This window comes from Miscanthus floridulus, chromosome 7 (genome assembly GCF_019320115.1).
Source record: "Miscanthus floridulus cultivar M001 chromosome 7, ASM1932011v1, whole genome shotgun sequence".
In the NCBI taxonomy this organism is placed as follows: Eukaryota; Viridiplantae; Streptophyta; class Magnoliopsida; order Poales; family Poaceae; genus Miscanthus; species Miscanthus floridulus.
Genome location: NC_089586.1, coordinates 107,291,810 through 107,312,660, shown reverse-complemented (window position 1 = coordinate 107,312,660; position 20,851 = coordinate 107,291,810). Strand labels below are relative to the sequence as shown.

The window sequence follows — 20,851 nt, the reverse complement described above, 5'->3', positions numbered from 1 at the left end:
TAAAAATGTCTCATCCTAAAAACTTGAAACTTGTGGGCTGCAAATGCTTAATCTAGTCCAAGTTGTTGCGGGGTATGATATGGTGCAATGGAAATTTGCTAGGAATTTGTTCGAAGAAAGGCTTGACATCCAGAATTTTATTTTCAAAATGCTAAAAATTAAAAGTTCCTCAGTGATTTATATTTCCTACCAAAGCCATATGACATGTTCTACAAATACAAAACCTTAGTCATATGCTGCTTGTTATCATATTGAGCTTTGTCAAATTATTTGTGACCCTTGTTGAGATTCTTGTCATGCACCCATGATCAAGATTTATGTACACCCACAAATAAAACTGTTGACTCTTACACTAAGAGTTACGCAAAAACATGTTTTTTCATCCACCAAATAAATACTCCATTAATATTTTTCATGAGTCCCTCTCTCTAAAAAAAGTTTTCATATGCCAAAAAGCAAGTATGGGCTATGCTAAAAAATAAAAATAAAAAAGTATCTATGCTAAAAAAGACATGAGAGAAAAAAATGCATGCCAAAGAGCATGAAGAAAAAAAGGAGAGAAAAGAAAAGAAAGAAATAAAATGGCCTATACTTTCAAATAAAAGTCATCCATCCAAAAAGAGAAAGAGTCATGATCAAAGGAGTACAGAAAAAAAAATATAGCATTAGGAAGATTATAAAAATTCCACACACTTGCACGTCTTGATCAAAGTGTATGACTTGCATCTCCTTGAGGTCCGGTTTTTGACTTAGCAATATTATGTGATGCAAGTATGCCTTCTTTTATACCTACCCAAAGATCCACATAAGCCATTTAGTTGGTAGGATGAAAAGAAAGGCAAACATAAAAAGCCTTTGGTGAGGAGCATACACATTTGAGCGATCGAGTGAATCATCTGAGGAACTTACTTTTATTTTATAAAACTTTCAAAACCTCCGAAAAGAAAGTCGATCAAAGAACGAATGATAAGCATTTCTGTGAACTGTTCTATCTTGCAGCCACCTAAGACTTGGAGAAGGCTAAAAAGCCCTGCAGGTAACGAGATAATAAAGGGTAGATATAATGCCAATTTATTCCAATCAAGGAAGAAAATTGTGTTATAGACATGGTACTTTTGAAATATAATCCGCATAGTAGCAACTCCTGATCAACAACCAACGTCTTAGCTTTTGCTCGAGGACGAGCAAAGGGTAAGCTCAGGGGATTTTATTAGCGGTTCTTACTGACAAAATCTAACCGCCATCTATGATCAAAAAGGAGGAAACTACATGTTTCTACACACATATACCTTTACTATTGAAATAGTTCCATTTGTATTCCGAGACTACTGTTTTGCAGGTCACATACATGAACACAAGGGAATTATCATCAAAATACGGCATCAGACAAAGCGTAATACAGATCCTACACCAAAGAACGAGAAGACGGCCCATCCAACGTGCAAATCCAGAGCAAGCACCGACGTAGCAAGGACCCATGCCCATCTAGGAGCCCACTTGCGCAAGGCGGTGGCGAGGCAGGCTAGCAGGGGTGCGGTCGTCCCTCCCCCTGCTCCTCTTAGGCCCACCTTGTATAGACGGTGCATTTATGACACCTAGGGTCGGTTTTGAGTGGTTTCCTATTTTATCTCCCGCCAAACCGACCTCTAGCTAGTATAAAGGGAGGGGGAGAGCTCCCTCTCAACACACACCATAACTCAAGAGCCTCTCTCCCTCCACTTGTATCTCTTTATTTTTAGTAGTGTTTTGGAGCTAGGAAAGACTCTTGTGAAGAGTTTGGACATCTAGAAGAAATCTTGGTATGATCAATATGAAGAGTTCTTCTATGTTCTTGTTCTTATCTTATCAATATAGTCATGTTATAGAAATAGAGCAAAGTTCTTGTGTTATTCATTTAACATATGAAATTTTATGCTTAATCTTTCATACAACATACATGTTTAGACCAAGCCCTAATTTAGGTGATGAATTCTACTTTAAATTAGTCTGGGTCATTGTTTACTTGCGGGTTCGTCGTCCATCCCCGTGATGGATGCTGTAGTAGAGGACTCCTGATAAAGACGGATATTCCTGGCCCACGCTAGAGTAGTAACCAATAGCGTAGACATGTTGTCTGAGCTAGAAGTTACCTTCGTTTGCCTCGTTCATTGTAATCCCCCACGTTCGGGTTCGGCGTAGAGCTGGAAGCCGGAGGTACTTGACAGACCAAGTATAAGCCGATGTCCGAAGTAAGTTTATAATGACCAAAGCTATCTTAACTTAGAATCTCTAACCTTGAAAACTCATGTATTTGTATGCCTATCTGTTTAGCATAGCTATATAAGATAAGCCTGCTCCAGACTAGTTTATTCTTTTATTCTTTATCCTTTCTTTAATCTTTATCCCTGAGATCGGCTTGAGTGTGTGTGCCACACTATCTAATATTTATCTTAGCTTACCCCTGTTATGAACTTTGGTCTATTATACAGTCATGTTGTCTTGACCATGTCCCTACTAGTGACTTTTACACCATGCATTCCTTTGGGAAAATATAAATGAACGATACCCAAATACTTCCAGGTGAAATACTACCATGATATATTCGTGCACTTGCAGAATATTTTTGTATGCGTTCAGAAATATCGTCACGACATTTCTGTTGCCATTGCTAGAAAACCCAAATTCTAGTAGTGACGCTAAGAAACGCCAACACTTAGTACCCTTAATTGTGACTTTTTTTTAGGGCCAGGCCACCCCCAGAACCAGGATTCAGGAACCAATTAAGCTCTAGAAGCCAACTTTTAATATAAGGCTTCAAATTGGACAGACCATGTACTTGAACTACTTAAAATGCCAATGGAAAATGCGTAGAATACATGGATTTGGCGTCCCACGAGCCCACGAGGTGCCGCTGGCCGTTAAAATATCAGGCGGGCACCATACCAACCTGCACGACTGCACCCTGGTTTTCCTTGGCCGCCGGATTCGAAGGAGCCAGCTTTAGATTTTGTTGCAACTTGGCCAGTTGCCTAACCACCTCCGTCTTATTCTCTCTTTGGAGGATCCACCTCTCATTGGAGGATGTTTGCATTGTTTGTTGGATATATATTGTGGCTAGCTGTGATTGTAATAAGGAACCGTAGTGAGCGTGCAGCTCCACTCATCCAACTTATTACTTGCAAAATTCAAAGACTGGCAGGTTGTTGTTTCTAGAGTATTTTCCCCTTTTATAAGGCACTATATGTGGTATTAGCATCTCACAAAAACGTATATGAATATTAAAGAGATATTGTGGCCTCACACTTTTTGCAAACCCACTTTAGTGTGTGTACAATCATTGTGTGGTGATACGGGTATCATATCATATATACATGTTATCTTTAAGCTATAATATTAGATCAGTCACTGAGCCTCGCATAACGTGTCTAAATTTTATTTCATATTCCCTTCAATACAAATGTAAGTGTAACTTTGAATATTTGATGTCATTGCTTAGATCAGAAGCGTATCCTTGGTCACACATGTTTGTTGTTGTACTTCCATAAAGCCACTAATTATTTCCTTAGAATCGATTTTTTTAGGGAAGCCATCTGGCGCACTTTATTGATTTGAAAACAGAGTTACATGGTTCACCAGGGCTTCAATAATGAAGCTAAGGGTTCATCGACCCAAATACATGAATTCTTTGATTGAATAGCTAAACTCGCTAAATTGTGCACTACTCTATTGATATCCATATTACAATGATCTATGGAGATAGAGTTAAAATCCTGCCAGAGTACCACACATTCATCATATATTGGCGCACCAGCTGTTGCTAAAAAACCTCCCTGCTTCATTGTCTCCGCCACCTCCAAACAGTCGGATTGAATGATGAGTCGTTGGCAACCAATATGTTGGGCTAACAGGAGCCCTTCTCTTAGAGGGTACACCGCTGTTGGGGCATCCACAACATGATCAAGATAACAATTATTTCTTATATCGTCTTATTACATATTTTGTATGTTTAAAATTATAGTTCACTTTAGTTTTGTAATATATGCCATGGGTATTCTCATTGGAGCCAAAAATGACACTAGACGGGAGTAACTCATCTACTCCCTCTGTCCCCTTATTAAGTGTTGATGTGGGATACGTGTTGGTCAAACTTTGTAACTTTAACTAGATTTATAAAAAATTACAATATTTGTATCTTCAAATAAATTTATTATAAAAATAGATTCAAAGATCTATCTAATGATACTAATTATGTGTTACAAAATTTAATATTTTTATATGTATTTAGTTAAAGTTGACTACGTTTGATTTCTCGGGACGTGAGAACAACGGAAAAAAGGGACGGAGGGGATAATTGGCAGACAAGGCATAAGCAACGATACACATGAAAACGAACTCCATCTATTATGGAGAGGACAAAACTATGTGGTGGCGATGGTATGATCGGAGAACAGGTGGTGTGTGTTGCAGTGTTGTTAGGCTCGTCAACTATGTGGATTGCTTGGCGTGTGGGCAATTTTATGATACACGGTTGTTAGCTGCTATTGCTCGGCGTGCTGGCTAGCTACACTCGTGCTACAGCTCGTATGTGAGTCTGGCAGCAGTTGCAGAGGTTAAGCCTATCGAACACTCGTCAAATGTACCTATGTCTGAACTAAATAAATCATTCTAAAGTTCCATAGTTCACAGACTAGTACAATAATCTGCATCACATGCTTATTCCAGGTGCATTAAAAAGGACTAATTAAATTTGTGACTAACTAAAAATGTGGTCAAGAATGACGTAAAAGAGATTAAAGTTTATTGATGATGCATTGATAAGAGTTTGTTTGGTGGGCATATCAGAGATAAAAGTTTTAGCTAATGATATATAGAAAAATTCCCTACATTTTATCACTTTTACTTACAACATTCTACCAGGAAAAAAAACAAAGAGATACCTGAAAACGCCAACAACGCAAACCAAACTAGAAGGGCCAACCTCCATCATACCTAAGCACAGACAAAAACCACCTCAAGCTGTCAAGCACACCTGCAAACTGCATAGGAGAACCGTGGAAGCGCACAGGAAACAGAGGGACCAAAACGGAAACCGTTGAACCCCCCGCCGCCTCCCTTTATAAACTGCGCCAATCTAGGCCAGCACCACCTTCTTCCTCCTCCCAGTCCCATACCAGCAAGCGAAAAGTGGAAGCGAACCCACCGGGGGAACGAGCCAGCCAAGAAACTAATGGAGGACTACTACTACTTCCCCAATTCATGGGGGACCGCCGGCTACGTCGTTGCGGGGTTCCCAGGCCACACGGTGCCTCGCAACCCAAGCTCGCCGCCGCCCAGGACCCGCCGTGCGTCCCGCGGCAACGCTGAAGCCGGAGAGCTCCACCACCACCACTACCTCGACGCCTGCTTCCGGTGCGGGCGGCATCTTGGCGGGAACAAGGACATCTTCATGTACAGGTAAACAACGTGAGACGCCAACACGCTGGCTCATGTGCAAATAAATTCGCAAGAAGCCGCCGCCGTTCTGGTTGTGATCGTCTGATCGATGCGTGGCCGTCCGTGGATGTGCAGGGGCGACACCCCGTTCTGCAGCGATGAGTGCCGGCAGCAGCAGATCGAGGCCGACGAGGCGAGGGAGAGGAGGTCCAGGCTGCCCTCTGCGGCGACGAAGCGGGAGCGGGAGCGGCAGCGGCAGAGCAGCAGCCCGCAGAGGATTCCCCTCTGGGCGCGGTGAGCGATCGAGGCAGCGGCGTCGAAAACACTACTACGACGACGACGACATGTGGGCTTCAGAGTAAATCGTTGCGCATGAATCGAACTGATTCGCGCATGTCTCGACCTCGACGCCTCAAGCTCTTGGTAGGGTACGCATGTGGCCTCCAGCTATAGCTTCTAGCTTGTTGTTTGCCAGCGAACAAGAGGGAGCAACTCGAGCGGTTGAGGCCCAGGGGACGGAGTCCCTGTTGTCCCGGAGAAAGAACAGATCGTCTGCCGGTTTTTGTGCGGATTACCGCATTAGTAAGCTTTTTTTTTTGTTCCGTTGCTCGGCGCAACCAAGCGCGTGCCGATTGCCATGTACTCCAGCATTCCGGTACCTACTATCATGAACAAATTCCAAAATACGACCTGTGGTTTTCACGAATGAAGTATGAAGTATCAGTTTGCAGTACCAAGCAATTTATTCAGTATGAGCGAAACAGAAATACTAATTTCTGGTACCGTGGTACGTACGTACATGGTTTCGGCAGAGCGCCAGAGACCTACTGTTTGTACGGCGGACATGCCACAGGAATCAATCCCAAACACTGCAAGATCGATCGCCTTCGCCTCTGACTTTCACCAACGGAAATGGTCATATAATTAACCAGAGGTGCTAATCGAACAGTACTTGTGAAAAGTGCTATTTGGAGTTAACAAATCATCAAAGGCCCCGCGCACTCATGATCGTCGATTATTTCATTGCGTCGTTGCTGGTGCTTTTGCAAGTTGCAAGCATGTGCCCACCGCGCACGCTCCAAAGAAAGAGAGAGAGAGAGAGAGAGCCGGAGATCAGATAGAGAATATATCGTTCTAGGCAGCCTACGCGGCCTCCGAAACCCTAAAGAAAGGCACACTTGGGGAGCTTCTCCCCGTGCAAGATTCTTGACACGTTACGACATCTCATCAGCCACCGAGAGATGGACGACCATTCGCCTCTGGACGGGACGGCGGCGAGTGCCGGGCGTTCGGGGGGCACACCGGCTGCTAGCCTGCTAGTGGTAGTGCTAGCTGTAGTGCTCCCCCTCTCGGACCGCTGGAGCCATGTGAGGGCGGAGGGCCCTGATGCCGAGCGATCAGCCAACCGAACGCCGACGCCCCAGCCCCCAGATAGTTTAGTCAGTCGAGCGATCCCGGTCCCGGCCCGGTAACCACACAGATGCGTCGATTGCGAAATGGACATCAGAACATATATATTTGAAAAACGCCAATTATGCTGTTGCTGTTTTCTAGAAGCACAGAAGCAGCGTGCACGGAACCATGTGCACGTCGCTGCTGGCTTGGGCGGTCATCGAACCATTTAGTATGTTGCCATCACATGGACTGCTACTCATTTGATTGCAACGTCAATGTGTTCATGAATAAACATTGGTGGTGACAAGGGGCGTGGGGAAACAATGTAGTACTAGATTGTTGCCCTGACTGCAATCTGTTGGTTTTTTCCCCTTCCAGAGGCATATGTTGTTTTCACTTAATTTTGTAGTGTGGTGTTCTGAGTTCCCACTCCGGCTGGTCAGATTGTTCATTGTTCTACACATCGAGTGGGAAAAGCTCCTCAATTTTCATAGTGGTAACTATCTTTGGGTTGATGCAGCTAACTTTAAAACATACTACGCCAGGTAAATGGAGCTGTGTGCCAGAGCACAAGGCACCTCTGGGCTGGCATGCCAGATTTAACCACATGCATTCACCCGTGGTTCTCGCCAGCCCCTCCCCTGGCAACGACGAACCAAGGAAGCCAGGCACGAGTTCGTTAATTAACCGCCATACCGTTACCATCTTGAGGCTGGTTTAAAACCGAGCCCCTCCGCCTCTCCTCTCTCCAAGCCCAGCCCAGCTGCCGTCCTGCGCCTCCGTTTGCGGTGTGACGACAGCTCCTGGACCGGCCCGCGCGCGCGTGCCATACGTGCCAGGGACGTACGACGCCGGCCGGCCGATGGAGTTCACGTCGTCCTACTTCCACGCCTTCGGCAACCCCGACTTCGCGGCGCTGTTCTCGGGCGGCAGCGGCGGCGGTGGCGGCAGCGCGCAGGCCCACCGGCCGCGGAGCTCCACCGACGGCGGCAGCGCCAAGGCGGAGGACGGCAGGAGCCCCACTTCGGCCACGGCGAGGCGCGCGCCGTCCATGTTCTGCGTCCCCGACACGGAAGCGGAGGAGCCCAACAGCTTCCTGGACGAGTGCACCCTCTGCCGCAAGGCGCTCTGCGGCGACATCTTCATGTACAGGTCGGTTGCATGCATGCATGCATGCCTACGCGTATATTGATGGATTGCGCCGATGAATTGAAGCAGAGGATTATTAGCAAACTAACACGCGTGCGTGCGTGCGTGCGTATGCCGCCTCGATCGGTTTCATGGAGCAGAGGGGACACGCCGTTCTGCAGCGACGATTGCAGGAGGGAGCAGATCGAGATGGACCGCATCAGGCACCGGAGGAAGAAGCAGCAGGCCCTCATAGCGGCGCAGCAGCAGCAGCAAGCGGCGCCGGCGGCAGCGATGTCGCAGAGGGACCAGCGTACCCAGCGGCAGCTTCAGCCACAGCACTAGACGGAGGAGCTCGCGGAAGCTTCTTCACATACACCGGTTCCGGGCTCGTCCCAACGTACCCAGGGATGGCGAATGAATGAATTCTTTCACGTTCCTAGTACAAGACAAGGATTCTCCTCGATCGTAAGGACCAAGTAGCCACGACCCTTGTTTGCGTTTGTATGTATCCGACGCGAAGCAAAGAAGTGAGCGGAGGTTTTTTCGCGTCCTGCAATTACATGAGCAATCCAAGCCTTGCTCGTTTTTTGTTTGACTCCTGAATCCGGATTAAAATTGGGGCCATTGGAGCCACTAAACGAGCTCTATTCTAAACCAACTCCGTGCCTTTTGTAGTTTTTTTGAAGAATTGCATGCGTTTTTTTTTTCTAAAAATGATGGTAAAAGATCTGCCGTTGCATTATTAAGAGAGAGAGATGATCTAGTTTACAAGAAGAAAATCAATAAAAAGAAACGGAAACGCTTCTTTCCGCAAGCGCATGCGAAAATGCTTCAACACACACACTAGAAAGACAAAAAAAATGCAGATAAACTCATCGGTCGTCGTTGCCACGTGGAGATGAATGAAGCAGGTGGTGGTGTTAGGGTTCGGGTTTCGGGGGTTTCTATGCCCTCCGCGCTTAGAAGGGGTCATTGGGGAGCATGCCGAACCGGCGGTGGTCATGGTTCAGACGACGGCGGAGGGCGGGGGCATCGCCCGCCGGACGGTCGGAGAGGCCGGTTGGGCCGTGCCGATGACGGGGGCGTCCACGGGAGAAGAAGAGGAGAAACTTGGGATTAACGTGGCGGTGATGGATGGTGGTGGCGGTGGCGGCGGGCCCCCAGGAGGTGGTGGAGGGTGCTCGCGTCGAATCTGAAGGAAAAACTCCGGTTAGTGTGGTTGTTGAGGGCGGTAGCGCGACGCCCACGCCGCCGGAACCAGGCAGTGTGGGCCAACCGAGAGGGAGCCTGAGGAAGAAGAGGAATTAAAGATAACGCGTGAGAAAGAGGAGATAAAACATGCGTGCGGGGTGTGCTCCTCTCGTGCGTGTACGCCTGGTAGTAGAGTCCATAGAATCTATGACAATAATGAAACTATCGTGAGAAAGTATTCTAAACACAATTAACAGTACTATTGTACTTTAAGAAACTTATTGTCGGGTTCATAAACCCGGGGTCCCTCGAGGACCGGCTTCCACGCCCGGGCTCGGCCCAGGAAAACAACATATAGTTCATGGGCCGGCCCAAAAATCTAAAACACAGCGGGCCGGAAGGGTAGTCCTGTCGCCAACCGGAAGGTCTACCCAAAAGAACAAGCGCCCGCTCGTCAAACTTCTTCGGCCCACCTCTCCGACCGGAGCACTCGCTTCAGGCACCAGCCGTCTCCAAGCAGTCTCTCCAATCGAAAGGCCTGGCCCAAAACGCTGCTTCCTACTCCGACCCCGCGACTCCGACCCTGTGACCGGGGCTCATGGGAACCCTGCTCACCGCTCTTCTCCGACCGGCGCACTGAGAGCCGACTGGAGCTGTCCGACCGGGGACACCCCGTTCGGAAGGAACCAGAAGACGTGCGGAGAAAGGCAAGGCATGACTCACAAGTCAAAACCACTGTACCAGGGACCATACCCTGCACGAAACAGTGCTCTGCAGCCACCCTGACACAAAGTATTGTAGGGGCCGCTAAAATCTCCCATACGGTAAGCCCCCCACGTGTCTCTGGACATCGATCGCAGTATGGGCTCCAGGATTTGCCATACCGGATGAACATAGCGCGGCTCCTCACATGGCACTAGGCATCAAGAAGTATTTGCAGGTACCGGTGTCCATCCTTCCTGAAGAAGATAGCTCGACCTCCCGTGCACATCTGACATTCTACAGCGACATCAATAGTATTGAGGGCGCCTACCATTATCCAGTCTTCATCAGCGTGGGCAACAAGGCTTAGAAACATCCGTACTCTCTCCCTCTCACCTGTAAAGCCATCCCCTTCATCTATAAAAGGGGATGCGCTCCCTCCTACGAACGGGACGGACTTCTTCAAGTTCAGACTCACTAGATCAACACCCCACAACCGTAGAACCACCAAGTTCCGACCGCAACCCTTCCGGTCGGAGCCAACCGAACCTCTTGTACACCCCTCCTTTCTCCTTCTCGTTTGTAACCCCACTACAGACTTCGAGCACCTGGGCTCAGGAATAAAGTCATCGACCGACCCCGACTGGACGTAGGGCACGTTGCTCGAACCAGTATAGATCCTGTGTCATTGAGTGCTAGGCCACCTCCGATCACAACGTACAGCAAAACTACAAATATTTACTAGTTGGCCATTTTCTGCACCGACAGTTGGCGCCGTCCGTGGGGAAGACGATGTACGTTCAACACTTTTTGGTCATCGGATGGCCCATTTTTCCGCCACCCCCGCCGTGGCGGGCTCGGGCGATACGATTCATTTTGGCTCGCTGGAGTTCCCCACACTCTCGCCCGTCGGGATGCGGGTTCCACCTGTCTTCGAGCCATCCCGGGTCTTCCGCTTCGGGAGCCTAGACTTCGTCGCCGACCGGCTCGGTGTACTCCACCTCCGCGAGGAGACTCGCGACCCGGCACCCGTCGGAGGGACGTCCTCCATCAACTCCGGGACGCGTGACTTCGATGACGCAGCATCTACGCTTCATTCCGAGCAAATTCTCTGCTCAAACCCCGCTGTAAGTAATATGCGTACTACCACTCGCTCTTTATTTACTATCTCTCACCAATCACCCGAAGGGAATGTACCGCCCACGCCACAAACGCCATACGATCAGTTCCCCTATGGCCTCGCGTCCTCCGTGGACGCATACGCTCGGGGGCTCCGAAGGATGCTGGCACCATCCCCCATCACGTCCGAGTTCGTGGGAATGGCGGGCTGCGTTCCTGCCATTTCCCATGAACTCCCGGATGGTGATGGCGAGAGCGACGGTTCCAGCATCGGTGACGTGGTGCCCCGCCACTGTCCGTCCCGGGAGTGCGCTATCGCGGACGCTCCGGGACAACCGCCGATGGTTGCGGAGTCTGTGCAAACTCACACCCCTCCGGACCCGCGTGCGGGGGCCCTCGCATCTGCGCAAGCACACACTGAGGAATTACGACAACAACGGTAGAACCAGCCGCCGCCTGCACCGGTGCCGTCAGTACAGCACGTTGCGCCCCATGCGCCTGGGCCGGCGGGTGGCGCCCGGGGTCGTGCTCGTTAGGTTCAGCATGACATCGTGAGCGAGGGGAACGATGTCGCACAATTCGCCCGGGCTGACTAGAATATCACTGCTGCAGCAATGCTTCTCCGCGGTGTTCCCAAGCCCGTTGACCCTCAGGAGCGGGTAGTCTACCGGAACCTCCGGGTTCTAGTAGAGGCCGCCGCCGTCCAACAGGCGGAAAGCTCCGCATCGCGACTCCAACCCGCGCCCTCTCTCCCAACCGGGGGACGGGGACACGCCAGCCGGATCGATCCATTCGCTCGCCGCCGCAGCCGGCAGGCTCGGCTTGGGGAGCGGCAGCCGCGCCACGGTCCGACCAGGCGCCTGCTCCACACCAACCGCACCAAGACGCTCGTAGCATCGTTAGCAACCGATGTCGGGCCCGGCACGGCAACGATGTCCGCCATACGGTAGTAGGCGACACGGACCCTAGTCGAACTATCGAGGGAAGCGGTGAAACGCACCCCAGGCGCGGTCGCCGACCGGATGACCGGAGCCCCAGCCCTAAGGGCTCGGGGCCATGGGCCTTCAGCCGGCGCATCCGGAGAGCACCGTTCCCACAGTGTTTCTGGCCTCCCACCAACATTACCAAATACACCGGGAGTCAAACCTAGGCATTTGGCTCGAAGACTTCCGGCTCGCCTGTCGAGCCGGAGGAGTGGATGATGACTTTTTCATCATCCAATATCTTCCCATTTGCCTAGGGGAACATGTTCGGGCATGGCTCGAATTCCTTCCACACGACAGCATCCGCGACTAGGCAGACCTCAAGAGGGTCTTCGTCGGGAATTTCTAGGGGACGTACGTCTGCCCAGGAAACTCCTAGGACCTCAAGAGCTGCCAGCAGGAGCCCAGCGAATCCCTGCGGGATTACATCCGCAGGTTTTCCCAACGATGTAACTCCCTCCCTGATGTTGTCGACGCAGACGCCATCAGCGCTTTCCTCTCCGGGACAAACTGCGAGTCCCTGATCCACAGCTTGGCTGCCTAAAACCCTGCACCACCCGTGATCTGCTCGACGTCGCCACCAACCACGCCTCTGGCGAGGAGGCGGTCGGAGCGGTCTTTAGCGGAGGCCGAGACAAAGGCAAGCCCAAGCGCGCGGATCCAGACGAAGGCCCCTCCACTCAGAGGGGCAAGAAGAACAGGAAGGATCGGCGCCGGTCAGACAACACCGCGTTGATCGCCGCAGCTGATCGCACACCTAGGCAGCCCCAACAGGGACTGCCTGACGACTTCAACAAACTCATGGATGGTCCATGCCCCAATCACGCCTACCCCGTCAAACACCTCTACAAGGAGTGCGAGCTCCTCAAACGTTTCCTCCGACAGGCCGGCGCGCCAAAGGAGGGAGACGGCAAGGAGCCGGCAGTCAAGAGGGGTGGCGTGGTAGGCAAGGACGGGGACGGTTTCCCTGAACCTGAGGAGTGCATCATGATCTTTGGTAGGTCCGACTCCATCTGGTCCAAACGCTAGCATAAGGTACGCTACAGGGAGGCGCGCGCCGCCGAAATGGTCGTCCCCTCCTTTCTCAGCTGGTCGGAATCCCCGATCACCTTTGATCAGAGGGACCATCCCTCCTACGTCGCGAGACCGGGATGCTACCCGCTCGTCGTTGACCCCATCGTCCGCAAGAAGCGCCTCACCAAGGTGCTAATGGACGGGGACAACAGCCTCAACATCCTGTACGTCGACACCCTCGATGCCATACGCATCCCCCGATCGGAGCTCCGCCTGGTGGGCTCCCCCTTCCACGGGGTAATCCCGGGATCGTAGGCATACTCGCTCGGCCAGATCGATCTGCCCATCACGTTCGGTAGCTAGGCCAACTTCCGCTCGGAGGTCCTCACCTTCGAAGTGGTAGACTTTCCGGGGTCCTACCACGCCATCTTGGGGCGGCAATGCTATGCAAGATTCATGGCGATCCCCAACTACACTTACCTCAAGCTGAAGATGTCGGGACCAAACAGTGTCATCACAGTGAGTAGCGCTTTCTCACACGCCTTCGAGTGTGACCGCGAGCACTACGAACTTGCCACTGCGGTCGTCAACTCATCTGAGCTCCTGTAGCTCGGGGAGTCGTCAACCCCAGCAGCCCTAGACTGCAACAAACCAACCTCCTTGACGGCCTTCCGCCCTCTCGAGGAAACCAAGGCGGTGGGTGTCGACCCCACCGACCGAGCCAAGACAGTGCGAATCAGGACCCAGCTCCCGGCCCAATAGGAATGCGAGCTCGTCGACTTCCTGCGCGACAATCACGATGTCTTCGCATGGTAGCCTTCTGACATGCCGGGGATACCACGGGAAGTCGCCGAGCACGCGCTACGCCTTATCCTAGGCTCAAGGCCCGCCAAGCAACTGCCTATGTCGTTTCGACGACGAGAGGCGCAGGGCCATAGGCGAAGAGATCACCAAGCTCCTGGCAGCCGGATTCATCAGGGAGGTTTTCCACTCGACTAGGCTCGCCAATCCCATCCTTGTCAAAAAGAAGACCGGGAAGTGGAGAATGTGCGTCGATTACACCGAACTTAATAAAGCATGTCCGAAGGATCACTTTCCTTTACCACGCATAGACCAGATAATTGACTCCACCTCGGGTTGCGAGATCCTCTCCTTTCTGGATGCCTACTCAGGCTATCACCAGATCGCGATGAAAGATTCCGATCAGCTCGCAACCTCGTTTATCACCCCGTATGGTTCGTACTGCTACGTGACCATGCCTTTCGGTCTGAAGAACGCTGGCGCCACCTACCAAAGGTGCATGCAGCAATGCTTCGCCGACCAAATCGACCCGCCTAATCAGCCTGACCAGGCTGAACGGTTGAAACCAACAATCGCTCGTCTATGTTGATGACATAGTGGTCAAAATGGCTCGAGCTTGCGACCTGATCGCAAACTTGGCCGCAACGTTCGCGAACCTCCGAAGGTTCAACATCAAGCTAAATCCCGAAAAATGTGTTTTCGGGGTTCCAAGGGGAAAGCTGCTTGGATACATCGTATCCGAGCGCGGCATCGAAGCCAACCCCGAAAAGATCGCAGCCATCTCCAACATGGGCCCCATATGCAACGTAAAAGGCGTACAAAGGCTCACCGGCTGCCTGGCCTGCCCTTAGTCGCTTCATCTCCCGGCTCGGCGAACGGGGGCTGCCACTTTATAAGCTCCTCAAAAAGACGGACACCTTCGTCTGGACTGAGGAAGCCCAGTAGGCTCTCGAAAGCCTCAAAACATCCCTGACGTCAACCCCGATCCTCGTCGCTCCCGAACGGGGAGAACCCCTCCTCCTTTACGTCGCGGCAAGTAACCATGTGGTGAGTGCCGCCCTGGTCATCGAAAGGGAGGAACCGGGACGCCAGCTCAAGGTACAGCGACCCATGTACTTCAGTCGGAGAAGTACTTACCGACCCCAAGGTCGGTACCCCCAGGTGCAGAAACTCCTATACGCCGTGCTAATGGCCACCAGGAAGCTCCTACACTACTTCACCGACCACGAAGTCACAGTCATCACTTCATACCCACTCGGAGACATCATCCGCAACCGTGACGCCGCGGACGAATCTCTAAGTGGGCCCTTGAACTCATGGGCCATGACATCAGGTATACCCCCGCACCGCAATTAAGTCTCAGGCTCTCGTGGATTTTGTCGCCGAATGGACGGAGGTCCAGCTACCGGCCCAGGACGTCTCCCACGAGTACTGGACAATGTACTTCGACGGGTCCGTAATGGCGCCCGGCTCAGGGGCTAGGAGTGGTTCTGATCTCCCCAGACGGAGTAGGCTCCGCTACGCCATCCGCCTCCACTTTTCCGCTTCAAACAACGCCGTGGAATATGAGGCCCTTATCAACGGACTACGCATCGCCATCGAGCTCGGTGCTACGCGACTCTACGTCCGTGGCGACTCGGAACTAGTCGTTGATCAGGTCATGAAGGAGTCCTCCTGCAAAAGTCCCCTCATGATAGCATACTGCCAAGAGGTGCAGTAAGCTCGAGGACAAATTCCAGGGAATCGAACTGCATCACGTCCCTCGAAGGGACAACGACGCCGCCGATTTCCTCGCAAAACTGGCCGCCAGGCGGGATCCGTCCCCGAGCGGAGTCTTCATCAACGACGTCCACGAGCCATCCGCCCGCATCCTGGAAGGTCCGACCCAGACACACCCCGACGGCCAGCCGATGCTTGGGGGCTCTGATCCTAGTACCTCTATAACGACATCACCTACGGACGTCGCCGTATTGGCACTCGATCAAACCGATTGGCGAGTACCACTACTCGCCTACCTCCTCGAGGAGGTTCTCCCACCTGAAAGAACTAAAGCTCGACGAATCGCTCGACGCGCCAAGACCTTCGTCGTGCTGGGTAACTGAACTCTACAAACGGAGTCCGTCAGGAGTGCTCATGAAGTGCGTTCCCGCCAGCCGGGGAAAACAGATCCTCCTCAAGGTCCATTCCGGGATCTACGGGCATCATGCGGCCCCAAGGTCCGTGGTTGGAAAAACCTTTCGCCAAGGTTTTTACTAGCCCACCGCGCTACGAGATGTAGAGGAGGTCGTCCGCAAGGTGCGAAGGATGCCAATTCTATGCTCGGCAAACCCATTTACCGGCGCAAGAGCTCCAATCCATCCCAATCACCTGGCCATTCGTGGTCTGGGGCCTCGACATGGTAGGACCCCTCAAAAAAGGCCCAGGCGGTTTTACTCACCTACTCATAGCAGTCGATAAGTTTACCAAATGGATAGAGGCCAAGCCCATCACCAATCTCCGCTCGGAAGAGGCAGTCAAATTCTTCCTCGACATCATCTATCGATTCGGCATTCCTAACTGTATTATCACTGACCACGAGACTAACTTCACCGGGAAGAAGTTCCAAGACTTCAGCAATGGATACGGCATCAGAATCGATTGGGCTTCGGTCGGACATCCACGAACTAACGGTCAGGTCGAACGCGCCAATGGCATGGTCCTCCAAGGACTCAAGTCGCGCATCTTCGACCGACTCAACAAACACGCTGGGCGGTGGGTTGCAGAGGTCCCAGTAGATCCTCTGGAGCCTAAGAACGAACCCCAAACCGATCCACAAGATTCACACCTTTCTTCCTGGCCTACAGAGCGGAAGCTGTGTTGCCCTCCGACCTCGACCACGGCGCACCAAGAGTAAAAGCTTTCGACCACGACCGAGCCGCGGTGGCTCAACAAGACACAGTCGACCTGCTCGAAGAGGCCCGCGAGACAACCGTCATCCGCTCCGCTCACTATCAACAAACCCTGCGCGAGGTACCACGAAAGGAAGATCAGAGGAAGGATTCTCGAAGTCGGTGATCTCGTGCTCCGAAGGACCCAATCGACGAAGGAAAAACACAAGCTCTCTCCACCCTGGGAAGGACCCTATACGGTAACCGAAGTAATCCGACCGGGCACCTACCGACTGGAGGACAACAACGGCAATGTTCTCAACAACACTTGGAACATTGAACAGCTACGTCGTTTTTTCCCTTAGAATTGGTCTAAACACCTTCGGTTAAAGCACATGCTCCTGTAAGAGCGCCCCCGCCCGAACACTTTCAACCCAGGTCGCTCGGGGGCTCCATAAATATACAAATATTGAGTATTGCCTCTCTTTTCTCTTTACTTTCATATGGAGAAACTCATTCCTACCCGAACAAAAGGAGTTCGTTCCTTTAATTTACCTTACGTAACTTTGCTTTAGAACATTCCGACTGATCGCACCCCGCCTTTTCCTACGGCTACGACCGGCCGAGCCTCGCGGGCCACTCCCTGGGCTCGCAAAGTTGCAGCCTACGGAACAAACGGGCAGGTACGAGAGAGAAAGAAATTTAAAACAAAATTATGCTAAGGAAGAACTAAGGAACGAAAGGGAACAAGCTTCCCCGAATGGAGCAACTCCATCACAAAAACAAAAACCGATTGCAAGTCATTAAAACACACACGAACGTTTTACATAGGGGTCCCCCCCACGAACTTAACCATTACATTTTCTACTGTTACAAAAACTACTACGGCCACTCGACAACTTCACCTGAACGCCAGAAATCGCTCGGTTCCGTTCCTTCAAAACTTCGGCAAAACGCAACAGGTACCTCAAGGGCGTCGCACCTATAGATGCTCAGCAGAAGAACATGGAGCTCCTGACCTTCTTATGCAGTCGAGGTAGCTCCTGAGTGGGGGCACCGCTACCGAGGTAAGGTCGCCATGGCTGGAAGAAATCTCATCAAACTTTATGAACTGGCCAACTTGAGCAGCTGTAGGCACGGAACCCTCCACCGGCATAGTTGTGAGTAACCTCCCCTCCGATGAGGCTCGCCCGGTAAAGATCCGCCAGAAAGTCTACACACGGCTCCATCCCGAAGGAGGCCTCGCAGACCAGATCCAGCGTCACCTCCAATCCGACATCACGCTCTAGGGTTGCAAAAGGATCCGTAAGTCCTCCCCCTCGCTCACTCTTCCTCTCACTTAGGAACCGCCGTAGCATACAGGCACTCTCGGTGAGAAAGAAGAAGGAAGAGAGAGCGAGGAATCTCCGCCAGAAGAGACCACCAGACCTCCCTGAGTCGATCGAATCACCCAGGAGGGGACACCAGGCGACAGGTAAGGAGCAAAGGGACGCCTCATACAGGCCATGCCGACTCCGTCTCGAACGACGAGCACGGGTCCCGGTCGGACATTTCCGACTGAAGCCCTCCAAGCCCCGTCACTCCTAGTCGTCAAGGTAAACGTTACCAAAACCCCCTCTATTTCATTACAAATCATTCATACATCCATACGCGCATTTCATCTCATACGCCTGAACCCCCCGGACGGTTAGGGCATGAACCGCCCAGGGGCTCGAGAACTAAGCATCGCACGTGCAGCGAAATGCACCAGAACGCTCCGTGTTGCGCCACAAAATGGCGGCTTGCCTCATTCGACATGAGCAACCAAACAGAGCTAGGGGAGAAAACCGTAGATGAGCACCGTGCGGCCTTCGCCCGGTCTGGCAAATCGGGTCATCTCAACCTTCTCGTTCGATCCTGAACCTCTCGCCAAGCCCATAGAATCTCCATCGAGGGGAGGCCATTAGGCCACCCAGGGTCGATCTCCGGAACGTACCTAGGCATCTGCCGAGCTGCAGGTAAAGGAGTAGTGGAATGCCACAAGAGGGCTATGCCGACCCCGTCACGAACGACGGACCCAGATTCCGCTCGATCACACCCGTTAGCGAGCTCACCGAGCTAGTCTTCGAGCCCGAGCGATCGGGACAGGCGACAGAAACTCAGCCCCTCCGGTTGTGAGGAACCGGAATGAGGTAGCGCAAAATGACTCACACCAACCCCCACGAAGGCCCGACAAGGCTCGGGGGCTTAAATGCCATGGGACCGCGACTCCGAACTCGCGTCGACAGGATCGGCGACATCCGGCTACGGCTCTTGGGACCACGACTCCGAACTCGCGTCGACAGGATCGGCGACATCCGTCTAGGGCCCTTGGGACCGCGACTCTGAACTCGCATAACGGCTTCACTAACTGAAACTAACTAAAACAAACTATCTCGATCCACGGCGAGCACCGACGCCTGGGTCTACTCACGACTCCACCTTGCCCGATCCCACGGCGCGCACCGACGCCAAAGATCAAACTCTGTTGCATCCAAAACTAAGCTATCTCCGTTCACGGCGCGCACCGAGGCCAGAGTTTGTCTCAAACTAAACTTCCTCGCCCGATCCCCGACGCGCACCGACGTCGGGATCAGTAAGTTCTGTCTCAATCCAATCCCCGCGCTTAAAAAACACCTCGGCTATACAACGACGCCATGGTTAAACAAAATTCTGTCTCAAAAATAAAAAACACGCGCACCCACAGACACAACACAAAGAACCCCCAGCCGGTTCCTGCCCTGAACCACCCGGGGCTCGGGGGCTACACCCGCGGGTGAGCTCGCGCGCACCCGCCAGCAAGACAAAAAATCCCTCGGACGATTCGGCTCAAATCGCCCGGGGGCTCGGGGGCTCCTGTCGGGTTCATAAACCCGGGGTCCCTCGAGGACCGGCTTCCACGCCCGGGCTCCGGCCTAGGAAAACAACATATAGTTCATGGGCCGGCCCAAAAATCTAAAACACAGCGGGCCGGAAGGGTAGTCCGGATCGCCGACCAGAAGGTCTACCCAAAAGAACAAGCGCCCGCTCGTCAACTTCTTCGGCCCACCTCTCCGACCGGAGCACTCGCTTCAGGCACCAGCCGTCTCCAAGCAGTCTCTCCAATCGGAAGGCCTGGCCCAAAACGCTGCTTCCTACTCCGACCCCGCGACCGGGGCTCGTGGGAACCCTGCTCACCTGCTCTTCTCCGACCAGCGCACTGAGAGCCGACTGGAGCCGTCCGACCGGGGACACCCCGTTCGAAAGGAACCAGAAGACGTGCGGAGAAAGGCAAGGCATGGCTCACAAGTCAAAACCACTGTACCAGGGACCATACCCTGCACTGAAACAGTGCTCTGCAGCCACCCTGACACAAAGTATTGTAGGGGCCGCTAAAAACTCCCATACGGTAAGCCCCCCGCGTGTCTCTGGACATCGATCGCAGTATGGGCTCCAGGATTTGCCATACCAGGGTGAACATAGCGTGGCTCCTCACATGCCACTAGGCATCAAGAAGTATTTGCTAGGTACCGGCGTCCATCCTTCCTGAAGAAGATAGCTCGACCTCCCGTGCGCATCTGACATTCTACAGCGACATCAACAGTATTGAGGGGCGCCTACCATTATCCAGTCTTCATCAGCGTGGGCAACAAGGCTTAGAAACATCCGTACTCTCTCCCTCTCACCTGTAAAGCCATCCCCTTCATCTATAAAAGGGGATGCACTCCCTCCTACGAAGGGGACGACTTCTTCAAGTTCAGACTCACTAGATCAACACCCACAACCGTAGAACCACCAAGTTCCGACCGCAACTCTTCCGGTCGGAGCCAACCGAACCTCTTGTGCACCTTTCCTTTCTCCTTCTCGTTTGTAACCCCACTATAGACTTCGAGCACCTGGACTCAGGAATAAAGTCACCGACCGACCCCGACTGGACGTAGGGCACGTTGCCCAAACCAGTATAGATCCTGTGTCATTGAGTGTTAGGCCACCTCCGATCACAACATACAGCAAAACTACAAATATTTACTAGTTGGTCATTTTCTGGACCGACACTTATATTACTGTTTGAAGCGGTCTTCGCTCTCGTCACATTTCTGTTTGATACTATACACCTGCCAGCTGAAGTCTTTCATCAGCCCAACCAATCACAAGTTCACTACCTTTTGATTTGATTTGATGGGTTCCTTTGAGCTGAAGGCCTCGTTTAGTTCCCCAGAATTTGGCCGACCAAGTTAC

At 52.1% G+C, this 20,851-nt stretch overlaps 2 protein-coding genes across 2 annotated transcripts; both read left to right on the top strand.

The window, feature by feature from the left end:
* The first annotated feature begins 5,025 nt into the window (after positions 1–5,025).
* Positions 5,026–6,116, top strand: LOC136464170 (FCS-Like Zinc finger 3-like). Its single transcript, XM_066463129.1, has 2 exons — positions 5,026–5,433; positions 5,548–6,116. Exons 1-2 carry the CDS (start codon positions 5,207–5,209, stop codon positions 5,708–5,710), a joined length of 390 nt encoding a protein of 129 aa, XP_066319226.1. The 5' UTR covers positions 5,026–5,206; the 3' UTR covers positions 5,711–6,116.
* A 1,437-nt stretch (positions 6,117–7,553) lies between these two features.
* Positions 7,554–8,540, top strand: LOC136464169 (uncharacterized). The gene is made up of 2 exons (XM_066463128.1): positions 7,554–7,959; positions 8,097–8,540. The coding sequence occupies exons 1-2, from the start codon at positions 7,670–7,672 to the stop codon at positions 8,278–8,280; spliced, it is 474 nt and encodes a 157-aa protein (XP_066319225.1). The 5' UTR covers positions 7,554–7,669; the 3' UTR covers positions 8,281–8,540.
* Positions 8,541–20,851: the final 12,311 nt, after the last annotated feature.

Bases quoted from the DNA above. Each gene is read 5' to 3' on its own strand.
- LOC136464169 (XM_066463128.1), top strand. From the start codon at position 7,670: ATGGAGTTCACGTCGTCCTACTTCCACGCCTTCGGCAACCCCGACTTC. The intron at 7,960-8,096 runs GTCGGTTGCATG...TTCATGGAGCAG, and splicing joins GGCGACATCTTCATGTACAG to AGGGGACACGCCGTTCTGCA.
- LOC136464170 (XM_066463129.1), top strand. From the start codon at position 5,207: ATGGAGGACTACTACTACTTCCCCAATTCATGGGGGACCGCCGGCTAC. The intron at 5,434-5,547 runs GTAAACAACGTG...GTGGATGTGCAG, and splicing joins AAGGACATCTTCATGTACAG to GGGCGACACCCCGTTCTGCA.